Below are 10855 nucleotides of genomic sequence, written 5' to 3'. Positions count from 1 at the left end.
CGTTTTTCTTATTTTAAAATTATGTGCATGCATGCGCTTACATTCCTTTTCTCCTGCCCCTCATGTGCATGCACACATCCGCTACATGCACACATCTTTGTAAAACGGAGCGCCGTACGGTGAGTCCGTAAATTAGCCGTGTCCAATATTATATATGCATTTTTCAAAATCAGAAACAATCATGATTGGACGATTCGTTGATCTGATTTCGTTAGGATCCGATCTTGCAATCTACTACTGTTCGGTGATATACAAACAACCCGTGATTTGACTGGGTTTTTTCCCTGCTTTCGGTTAGATTTGATACGCTTCATTTTCCGATCCATTTATTTTCGGGTTTGGGATTACTCTGAAATCTCAATCCACCAACGCACGCTCCAGCCATGGCCTCCCACGCTTCATTTCCCAACCCTACAAGGAGGCCGCCGCCACCGTTGATGTGCTGAAAAAAAAAAAAAACCCAGAGATCCCGCGCGCAGGCCACCACGCTTCCCGCCAAAAGTCTCGCCATGGCGCCCTCGTCGCCCCGCCGCAAGGAGCCGTCGAGGCCTCTGGCGGTGCTGCCGTCCAAGAGCCCTGAGGCGCCGCCCGAGCAAAAGAAGAGGAAGACGCCGCCGCCGCATCCGCCCGAGGCGGAGCCGCCCAAGCGGCTGTTCCAGCGTACGTGGTCCCCCGGCGACGAGATCCGCATCCTGGAGGCCATCGCCGCGCACCGCCGCGCCCACGGCGGCGACCTCCCAACGGCCGTCGTGCTTCTCGCGGCGCTCGACGGCCGCCTCGAAAGGAAGGTCGTCGACGCAAGGGATGTAAACGAGAAGCAGCGCAGCCTCAAGCGCCGCTACCATCGCCACGCCATGAAGGCTGCACCACCGGCAGATGAACACGAGCGCCGCCTTTACTTCCTCTCCAGGGACGTGTGGGCTGATGACTCCCGGCCCAAACCACCGGTCGCTCAGGCGAAAAGCGTCAGCGGAGGCTCCCCGCTGAAACCACGGACCACCAAAGCCACCAAGGACAGCAAGGATGCCACCCAAGCGAAGAGCGACGGCGAGCCAACCAAGGACGAGACCAAGCCCAGGACTTTGGCTGAGATGCGTGAGCAGTACCCGTACCTTGTTGATGAGGCTATGGTCCTCGTGGATCCGCCGATCCTCCAAAAACTCCTCCCCAGCATTGAAGACAACGAGGCCCAGGCATTGAACAAGAAGATCAAGAAGGCGAGGAAGCAGCTCAGCAAGGCCATCACGGAATCGGTAAATATGAAACACCCTTCTTGTCCTTAATTAATTATTATTAAAGCTTGGGAAGGGCTAGGATTTCCTTTTTAATTGCTTTATTATGCTTATGTTTCAAGATTTCTGGTCTGAATTTGTGTAATGATTCTGGTTAAAAAGTGAAAGCATTTTTCTATTCGGGTTCTCTGATGGAGTACATTCTAGGTGATTGTGCTTGTGTTTCTAATGATTAGTTTACTAGGTTGCCTCCGTGTATTTATCGTCGGTGAAAGATTGTGGATTTTGTGTCCACGATCTATTAGATATGTTTTACCTTCATGTATAAAGGATGATGAAAATATTTTAAGGCACTGATGGTCCACTTTAAAAAAAATGCTGTGATGGAGCTGGGGCACCATTTGAATAAACTGCATGAAAGTTAACAAGTACGGTAGCCAATAATTACTGCTGATCTCAAGTTTTCTCGTCCTTGTTTAAGAACTGAGTTCATAAAGTGGCATCGTTTCTTGTCTGGTTCCCAGATGTAGTAGGTTGTTAGTTATAAGTGACCATCCTCCAGCTTCCAAGGACTAATTTACATGACTAGGCTATCTCAAAGTACATAACTGTAAACTATGGCTATTTGATAGTGAAAAGGACATGGCAAATCTTTCTGTGCAGTTACAATCATCGCATGCAATTAGTTTGCATTAGACACTGTAAAATATGGGGCACATCACTATTGTCAAACTGCTGCCCTTATTATTTCCCACATTCTGATGTCCACCCTTTTCAAGGCACTGATTGTCTACTTTAGCACAGCCAGTACAACGTGCAAAATTCTGTGTAGAAAAAGGAAATATTTTCAGCAAACTGTTCCAGAATCTAAAATGAGGATGCCGATTGGGGAAAGGACTGTGCAAGTGAGGTTAAAGTTAACTAACAAACTTCCTTCTTTGAAGGTGCCAAATTTGGCAAACTGAAATTTGTGATGTCAAACTCGGCAAAATAAACTGAAACCTGTCAATAGTATTCGTCACCCCTTTTGTCTTGGTAGCCGCCATTTGTATTGGATCTTTTTCCTGCACATCTTGAAATAAAAAAAATAGACATTTTTTTAGGCGATAAAAAGAATTATGTGCTAACAGATGAATGTTAGATTTGTGTTACCCTTGTTGGGGTCGTGTTTGTTTAACTTTTACCGGTGATTTTGTAATTTTATCATGTACTACAACTCCTCTGTTTTAGTGAGACAGTGGGTTGGTCTTTTCCTCTCTATTAATACATAGATATACAGCTCTCCTGCGTGTTCGAGAAAAAAACATTTGTGTTAAATACTTAAATCACCCCTCCAATTCCAAAAGAATAACGCTGTCCAGGGTACATATTCTCATAATGTCTATTAGGTGCTAATTTTTTTATTACTGATAGTGAGACCCTATGTTGCCAAAATATGTAACATTAGGATATGTCAACAACAGGTGAGGCTTGGTCCCAAATTTCATTCACAGCCTAAAGTGGTATTTTGGGAAAGTGCAACTTTGCCAGTCATATGATGGATTAGACACACGAAAATACGCATAGATTTTGTGAAACAAGGTTTAAAATCTACTGGAACAGAAATAACTAGTCAAAAGTTCTTATTTGGGTTGTGGCTATGCTCTACAACCAGATGGATTCCCACATATTGCATTTCATGCTTGCTGCATAGAATACATGATTTCTAACATCACTTGCTTCTTTCATGTGCTCCTAAATTTAGATACCGAAGATTTTGTAATTTTGCCTGCTTATGCAGTGTAAATTTACTCCTTTGCTATAATTCATATGTGAGCTTGATAAAATCTTGCAGTAGTGACTCGATTAATGAACTAGTTTTATAACCTACTAGTTAGTAGCCTTTCAGATAATATATTTAATGTGGGTTGCTTCTGTCCAAAACGGGTCAGACTACTATATACATGTCAACGAGAGGATGTAAGATGCTTCTTAAAGAATTGGAGCCTAGACTATGGCTAGAAAATAATAAGATTACTGTCCCCTTGTAATCAATATTATTGCTGTATATATTTATTGAGTTTAGTGCATTTTTAATTGATTTATTAAATTTATGGTAAGCAAGGCACATAATGAATGATTAGCCTTTTAGAATCTTTTTTGGGTACATTACCATCAAAACTTGAAGCTGATGAATATAACTTGATACTAATATGTAGGCAAGGATGAAAAACATGGAAACACCCACAATATTTCTATATCAATCCACTAAGTTTCAACTGGAAAAGCCAAGGTTGGAGAAAAAGGATGGTGAGGATATTTGTGCTCAAGGACGATTGGCACGAGTGGAGCATGAAGTAGCAGAATTGAGACAACTTTTCATGTCTTCTCGAAATCAGGTAGAGATAGAAAGCAGTCCACACCATGATAATTCATCAGTGAAGTTATTTGCTTACATTTGATATATACATATACATACATGCATAAGATGTATGAAAAATTTCTGTCACTACTTACCTCCCCTTTTTGTTTGTAGGCTATAAGATGTGAAAATGCAGAAAGTGGTCTTCGGTCAGTTGTAGCTGAAAATCAGATTTCGTGCCATGTAATTGCCCTCCTTTGTTGATTTGTTTTGTACTGCATTCCTTCACATCATATATTTTTGTATCATATCAAGTTTATTTTATTGTAGATGGTACAAAAGAAGATAAAGGCACCAAATGGCTTGCCCCATGGAAAGAATAAGGAGGTTACATCTAAGTATAAATATGATGGTGTCCTTCCCAGCAATGTCCCGCGTGATAATCTGGTATCTTCCCCTTTTGTTACTTTGCCATTTAGATATATATAACAAAAACACTTTGGAAACATCCTCCTTTTAGTTATACAAACTCATGTTTTAGTCTAAACTTGAAAATTTCTAGAAGGGTGACACAATACTTCGTAGGTTATCTCTTCATTCTCCTTTTCTTTTTGCAAATTTGTGGCTAGTGCTGAGAATCAAAACAGTTGGTTAGCTATTTACTAAAGAAACTGTTTCCACTAGATATGTCGTCTACCTTTAATCTATAGAATTTGTCATCTCTTTCTTCATTTGTGCACAGAAACTGCAAATAAAGGCACCATTTAATACGCTTCATGGTAGGACAAGGAAGATTGATGCAGAGAGTCAGACTCAACGCAATGGGGTTAGCTTCCTTTGCATTTGTTATATTAGTGTTTTTTTTTTGGAATATTTACATTTACTGAACTTGCAACATGCTTGCTTACTTCTGTATAGATAGAAGAAATGAAGCTTATGTTGTTTAGCGCTAAAGATTTGTACAAATATAGCTGTATACCTGTAACTGGTCTAATATGGTTTCATATTTCCTTCTGTTTAGGCTGGCAAAGAGGTTGTCTTGATTTCACTAGGACGACCACGTATTCCAGTAGGCAAAGCTATTCTTGAACACAGTTCTCAGTCTACAATAGTAGGGGGCATGGCACTTGGAACACAATGTTGTAAGGTGTTTCTAAGAGAGGTATTGCAAAGGGATGCTCCACTGTTTCACAAATATGGGGAGATGGAGAAGATGTCCGATGCACTTTATTGTTCCATTCCATGGCCAAGTGTCCTAGTAATATCTTTAATTCATTGTTCTAATTATTCTAGGTTGTTTTTATTGCCACAGAACTAAAGAAGCAAAAATATTTTCTTTGCAGGTCAACGGTAATTCCATTGCTAGCAAGGCACCGCTTTACCAACTGTCTCATCAAGACATTATTAATTGCCTTCTGCTATGCGAAACCTGTGCTCTTCAAAAACACCATGTCAATTTTCCTTGTAATTTCTCAGTTTTTGGTGTTTTCTTGTTGACCATCTATATAGGGTAACCTGTCCAATGATACACCTTTGAGCAATTTCCAAAACTCTGCATTTGGTGTCAACTAGAATGTTGTTGCGAACATGCTCTAGTTTACGTTGACTATTCTTTTTGATAAGATGTAATTCTCAAGGCTTTTACAAACAAAAATTAATTTTGTTTGTTTCCAAATTTTGCAAGATAGAAACAAATTCCAAATCATTAATTTGAAGATGCTGCTGAGCAGTCTTCTGAAAACAAATGCTAAGTTGCATGTAAAAGCTTGTGAGATTAGCTTCTATGTTCAGGAAATTGAAAAATTGATTTCTGAAAATTTACATGGAACTATGATTTGCTTGATGTTTTCTCTGACAATTGCTTCAACGTGGAATGCGTATGCTGCCACAGAATTGTTTTCTATGGCCAGCTATGTACTGGCCACTTGTAAATAGGTTCATCCGATAGGGATGCTTACTGAGAATAATGCTGATCTTCTGGTTGCATGCATGCTAGCACTCATGGGTGCCACAGTTTTGGAGGTGTGTGCTCAATATTGTGGGAAGCATGCAATAGTATCATTAAATTCTATATGTATCTGAGCTAGTTTTTTTATATAAATTAAAGTCAGTTGCTATCTTATTAGCGCAACAGCTAATTAATTCATTTTTGTCGTGTCATATAGGTCATTGACAAAGCGCCCCGAGATGGTGATGTGTCCTTCTGCAGATAAAATCGATGTGGGGTAGTAACATATATATTATGCTTTTTATCTTCAAATAGGGCAGGTACTTGTGGTATGAATGTTCTAATGAAAAAATATCTTGATTCAGCTGGATGTATCGTTTATTTGCTAGTTCTGTTCATATGGGTGAAAATGTGTGCTGCTACTAGTCCACTGTTTGTCAATTGGAGAAACAAGTCTAATGACATGTTGATGTGTATAATTTTTTCTGATTGTAGATAGCATTAACTTTATTTAATTTAATTTAATTTTTCTCCTAGAATTGTTTCCCACGAATATTCCTTTGCAGTTATTAAATTTTCAGCTCAGAGGTGATTCTAGTTGCAGTTAATGCTATTAGTTGACAACCAACTTTGGCACATTTTAGGACTTAAGCCTAATGACTTGACATAAAGCTTCAAAAGTCTATTCAATATTTAAATATCGAACTAATAAGCAGTTGATTTGGTTCGGTTACTGAATGTTCTGTTAATGGTTAATTATGCTCAATAATCTGGAATAAAGTACCATACAGAGGCCAGATAGAACACAATGAAAGTTGGAGCAGTTGGAGATGCCACGTACGTGATCAAGGAGCCAAGACAAATAAATGCAGATCGTGCGGTTAGTCATCTAATAGAGAGGCAAGGGAGTCCATGGACAGCAGTACAGCACGTCCTGGCCGCATGATCACGTGAAAGAGGAGAAAGCAAGAGATAAATTTGCATAGTCTAAGAAGAAAGCAAAGAGCACATTCATATGCGTGCCGCCAGAGCTAAGACAAGGAGACTACGAGAAAAGATTCCACAACCGAATTAAAATTTCCTATTCGGTTAGAGTTTGGACTTGACAAGGTAACTAGTACAGCTCGAGATGTGCTCCGAACAAAGGCTGTTATAATTTCCTCTTGGTTTTATCAGACACGGAGAATATTAGTTGACTAATCTTTATCTTTACCTATTTTCTATACTAGAAAATATGCCCGTGCATTGAAGAAAATAATCCTTTGAAGGCCCTAATCCAAGAAACACGGTTCAAAACTTATATGATAACTTGACCTATGACCTACATCGGTTATTACCAAAATGGACTCAAATTTATATCTTGACGGGCTGATTATAATTTTAAGAAATAATCATCAAAATAGTAGTGCATTACTTAGTATCTAATTATAATTTTAAGCATAAACATTATTTCACTTTGACTCAAATTGCACAAATAATAAAGAAAAAAGGTTAAAGGAAATAGATCCGTGAGGTTCCATTTTAATTTGGGACAGGCTTAATATCATAGGCCATCTCATTACATTATCGCCAACGTTAACTTAAATTATGGATCTCATAATCATCACATAAATAAGGTGTAAAAGAACATTAGTTGACACATTTAAACTCCTTAATTTTGTAAAATTTTGTCATCAAGCTTAAGTTGACAAACTAAATTGAACAAGCACGCTGCTTGCCGATCGATCAATGTTCCGGACTTCTTGTCACTTAATTTACTCATTGAGCTTGCATATATACTTGCACAAAGATAGATGGAATCTACTTACTAGTAGTCAGAAGAAATGATGTTACGCTTGTTCGAATCAATCAAATTAAGCCGCGGACAAACCAAGCAGTGGGTCCCATTCTCCAATAAAGATCAACAGAGAACGAGCTACATCTTCCACAGCCAGAACTCGTTTCTTCTTCCCAAGCTTTCATGTGTCGCCGCCAAGTGTGGGTCTCCATCGTCATGGAGTCTTGATACATTCCACACAGCAGCATTACCCCCATCCAACCTCTCTACAATCCATGTCAATCAATTTTGTGCTCGCGATACTGCACCGCCGCTGCCCTGTCCGGCAAATTTTACCATTCAATTTTTCACAGATATTACAGCCAAGCGCCATAGTGCCCTCCATGATAACATGGGCATGCTCTGTGTGATACGATTTTCTCCGTTTTGCAGTATCTTGCTCGCCCCTATCATGGTCCTCTCCATTGTGTGGGGGTATGCGTCCATGGTGGGGATGACTTGCAGTTCCGTCACCACCGCAACGTAGTGCCTTCACCAATATTCTTTAAGGTTGACTGCCTCACACCATAGTACGCATTGGCCAATGCCCACCGGCGAGCGTCAACACGACATGGTTTGTTAGCAGGATTTGTGAGTGGGAGGAGGCAATTGATTTGGGTGTGAACGATCTTGATAAGGAAGCAAGTGGAACCTGCGGGAATCAGAGATTGAAGGGGGGAATTTTTTTATTTTTAACTTTTTTTAATAATATTTTGAAAATAACCTATCCCAGATTTTATTTTCAGGGCGTGACCCTTTTGGTCACGCCGGGCCAAGTGGCGCAGCAGGAGAAACATGTCACACCACATGTGGTGGCGCGACAGCCCTGCATTTGGCGTGACAAGGCTGTCGCGCCAAGCGGGATGGCGCGACAAGCCCGACTTAACGGTCAGCGCCTAGTCTTCCCCGTCCTCCTCCCTCACTTCCTTTCCTTTCTTTCTCCCTGGCTGACCCCCGAGAGCTCCCGCGCCGCCCCCCGCCACCAGCCTCAGATCCTCCCCAAATCAGCCGATTTGGAGTGGGAAAAGTAGGAAAAATCATTCCGCACCCTTGATCAAAGGTAATCCCCTAAAAAACCTCTCTTTCATTGGTGGATTTGTTAGTTTGTTTCATTGATAGGTGACCTAGGGTTAGGATGATAAATTGGAAAAATGTAGGTCTACGTGATAGTTTGTTTGTTTTAGATATTTGCTTTGGACGCAGTATTCGTACTGCCCGCGGATTTGACGTATACAATTACTTGCATGTATTATCTTTCATAGTTAGTAATTGATTTTAGGTATGCATAGTATGGTGTGAATTATTTTCACGTTATGTTCTTTATCACAATTGTATGAGTTCTTGAGCACACTTAGACTAAATTTTATTTTAATTTTTTTCTATTGGAACATCATATATTTTCAAAAAAGTGGAAACTAAAGAGTAATAGTCAAACAATTGAAGTTGTATCCACAAACTATAGCAATTATTATTTTGCATTTATTTTTCATGTTATTGTTTGGTAAATTATGGAATATATGTAGGCACGATGAACAACCCACGTGATCGGGATAAGCTGCTTGGTTATGGACAATACCCATCTGAGTACAATGAGGATGCCCTTGTCCCTCCTGCACTTCCAGTCCTTTTTTATCGGTGTTATCCTCATAATATTCCCGCAGAAGTGAAGTAATCAAGGCATTCTAAAACCACCAGGGGAGCATTCTACGTTTGTAAGTGAAAGTCTCCGTCCTCTAGTTGCCGCCATTGCTATTTTTTCCACTGGATTGATGGGCTGGATAAGCTTGACCCTAGGATCCGGCTGTTCTCGTACAAGGAGTGGAAGACCAAGCCTTACAATGAGTTTAGACGGTGGGTGCCACCACCACCAAAACCCCCTCCGATGACGGAAGAAGAGAAGCAAGATGCTATCATTATGCGTGTCAAGAATCCTCCCCTATGTCATTGTGGTGTTCATGCCAAGCTTCAGAGACCAAACATTGGAGTGCCTCCTAAGTTCACACCCTTTTTCCGATGCTCGCTAAAAGCACATTTTTGTTGTGTATTATTTTCATGATGAGGTTGATTATTTTTTTTGAAAAAAGAGGTTTATTATTTTAGTTTATCTTAATATGGCTGCCATTATGTGTCCTACAGGATGGATGGCCGTTATGTGATTTCAATGAGTATATTTATGGTCCTAGATCTTATTGGCCCATGGAAGAGCAAGTGTGAGAGTTTGAGACTGCGAAGAAGCCTTGGCCATGTGTGAGTACTCCTAGCGTTTGCTAAAAGTGCGGTATTTCTCCCACGGAAGGCGTAGTATCTTCTGAGCTAGGCTACGGGTTGTACTGTGGCAATAGCTAAGGAGATTATTGGGTGCGTATTTGACTTCACCTTTTTACCTCCCAATTATTGCACTGCTTCATGAAATATTGGCGTGCTTGAATGTTTGTCACTAAATGATTGGGTAGGAGGGAAGGACTTGTAATTGGGAGTGGTTTGAAGGTCGGCGTGACCTAATGTTAGACTTGGGCAAATATTCAGAACCTTGGAAGTCTAGGAAAACTGCAGATATAAGAAATGAGATAAGAAGGGAGTATGATGTTCCATTACCCATTGATTCTTTTCTATTTGGGCCCGTATGCAAAGACCTGCGCCACGAATATGGCAAGGAGGCATATGAAAGTGTTGGTCTTGAGGAGTGCATTGCTATTGGAGAAGGAAAAGAGACAAGTATCCACGACCACAAACTAGGGCGGAGCGTAATCTTATTGAGTTGAGGGAGAAGAAGGAGCGTGAGATGGAGAAGCGAAGGTTGAGGGAGGAAAGGGCAAAGCAAGGTTTTATCGTTGATCCAAATGAAAAGTACCCAAAGGGTTCATGGGAAGAATATTTCAGAAACTAGAGGCTAACAAGAGGACCAAGATGGAAGAGATGGAGAAGTTAGCTAGGGAGGCCCAGATGGAGGCAATGCAAGCATTAGTTGCCGATTTGCCTGATCAAGTCCCCAACTTGGAGAAGGGAGTGGCATCCAACGAACGGGAGTTGTTTGGTGTTAGAGCAACACAAATGGAGGCAATGCAGACACTCATTGGTCATTTACCTAGAAAAGATGGTCATGATGACTGCAAAGGGAAAGGAGTGGATATTCCCAATTGGTTGGGCAATGAAGATGATGACGATTGGGGTGACGACGAGTTGCTCTATGACGGTGACTCCGGTTAGTCTTTCATGGATTTGTTTTACGCTATTTGTGTAAGGGACTATGAATGTGTACTTCATATGTTTGTTGGATCTTAGTTTGTATTAACGGACTTTCTATGGGTTAAGGACTTTGAAAGACTTAGTTTTATGTGTGGTGTGTAAGTGAGGTCTCGTATTCATTCTATGTTGTATGTGTAGTGAGCTTTGTAACAGACTTTGTTTGTATTAATGGACTTTGTATGTGTTTAAGACTTTAGTTTCGAGTGACGGACTTTAGGCTACAACATGTGATGGTAGATGGATATAGAAATGAGGATTATATTGAAAACTAC

The 10855-nt window shown here is 40.6% G+C and overlaps 1 protein-coding gene across 2 annotated transcripts; it reads left to right on the top strand.

The window, feature by feature from the left end:
• Positions 1 to 408: 408 nt before the first annotated feature.
• Positions 409 to 5958, top strand: LOC112901030. 2 transcript variants are annotated; one of them, XM_025969845.1, is made up of 8 exons: positions 409 to 1253; positions 3431 to 3610; positions 3748 to 3816; positions 3904 to 4020; positions 4316 to 4399; positions 4595 to 4831; positions 4917 to 4923; positions 5739 to 5958. In XM_025969845.1, exons 1-8 carry the CDS (start codon positions 510 to 512, stop codon positions 5744 to 5746), a joined length of 1446 nt encoding a protein of 481 aa, XP_025825630.1. In that variant the 5' UTR covers positions 409 to 509; the 3' UTR covers positions 5747 to 5958. The 2 variants fall into 2 exon arrangements, with proteins under 2 accessions (XP_025825630.1, XP_025825629.1); XM_025969844.1 differs by lacking the exon at positions 5739 to 5958 and having other exon boundaries at positions 4917 to 5196.
• Positions 5959 to 10855: the final 4897 nt, after the last annotated feature.

Source organism: Panicum hallii, chromosome 7 (genome assembly GCF_002211085.1).
Source record: "Panicum hallii strain FIL2 chromosome 7, PHallii_v3.1, whole genome shotgun sequence".
In the NCBI taxonomy this organism is placed as follows: domain Eukaryota; kingdom Viridiplantae; phylum Streptophyta; class Magnoliopsida; order Poales; family Poaceae; genus Panicum; species Panicum hallii.
Note: the sequence above shows the minus strand (reverse complement) of the source record. Positions and strands in the feature narration are given on the sequence as shown.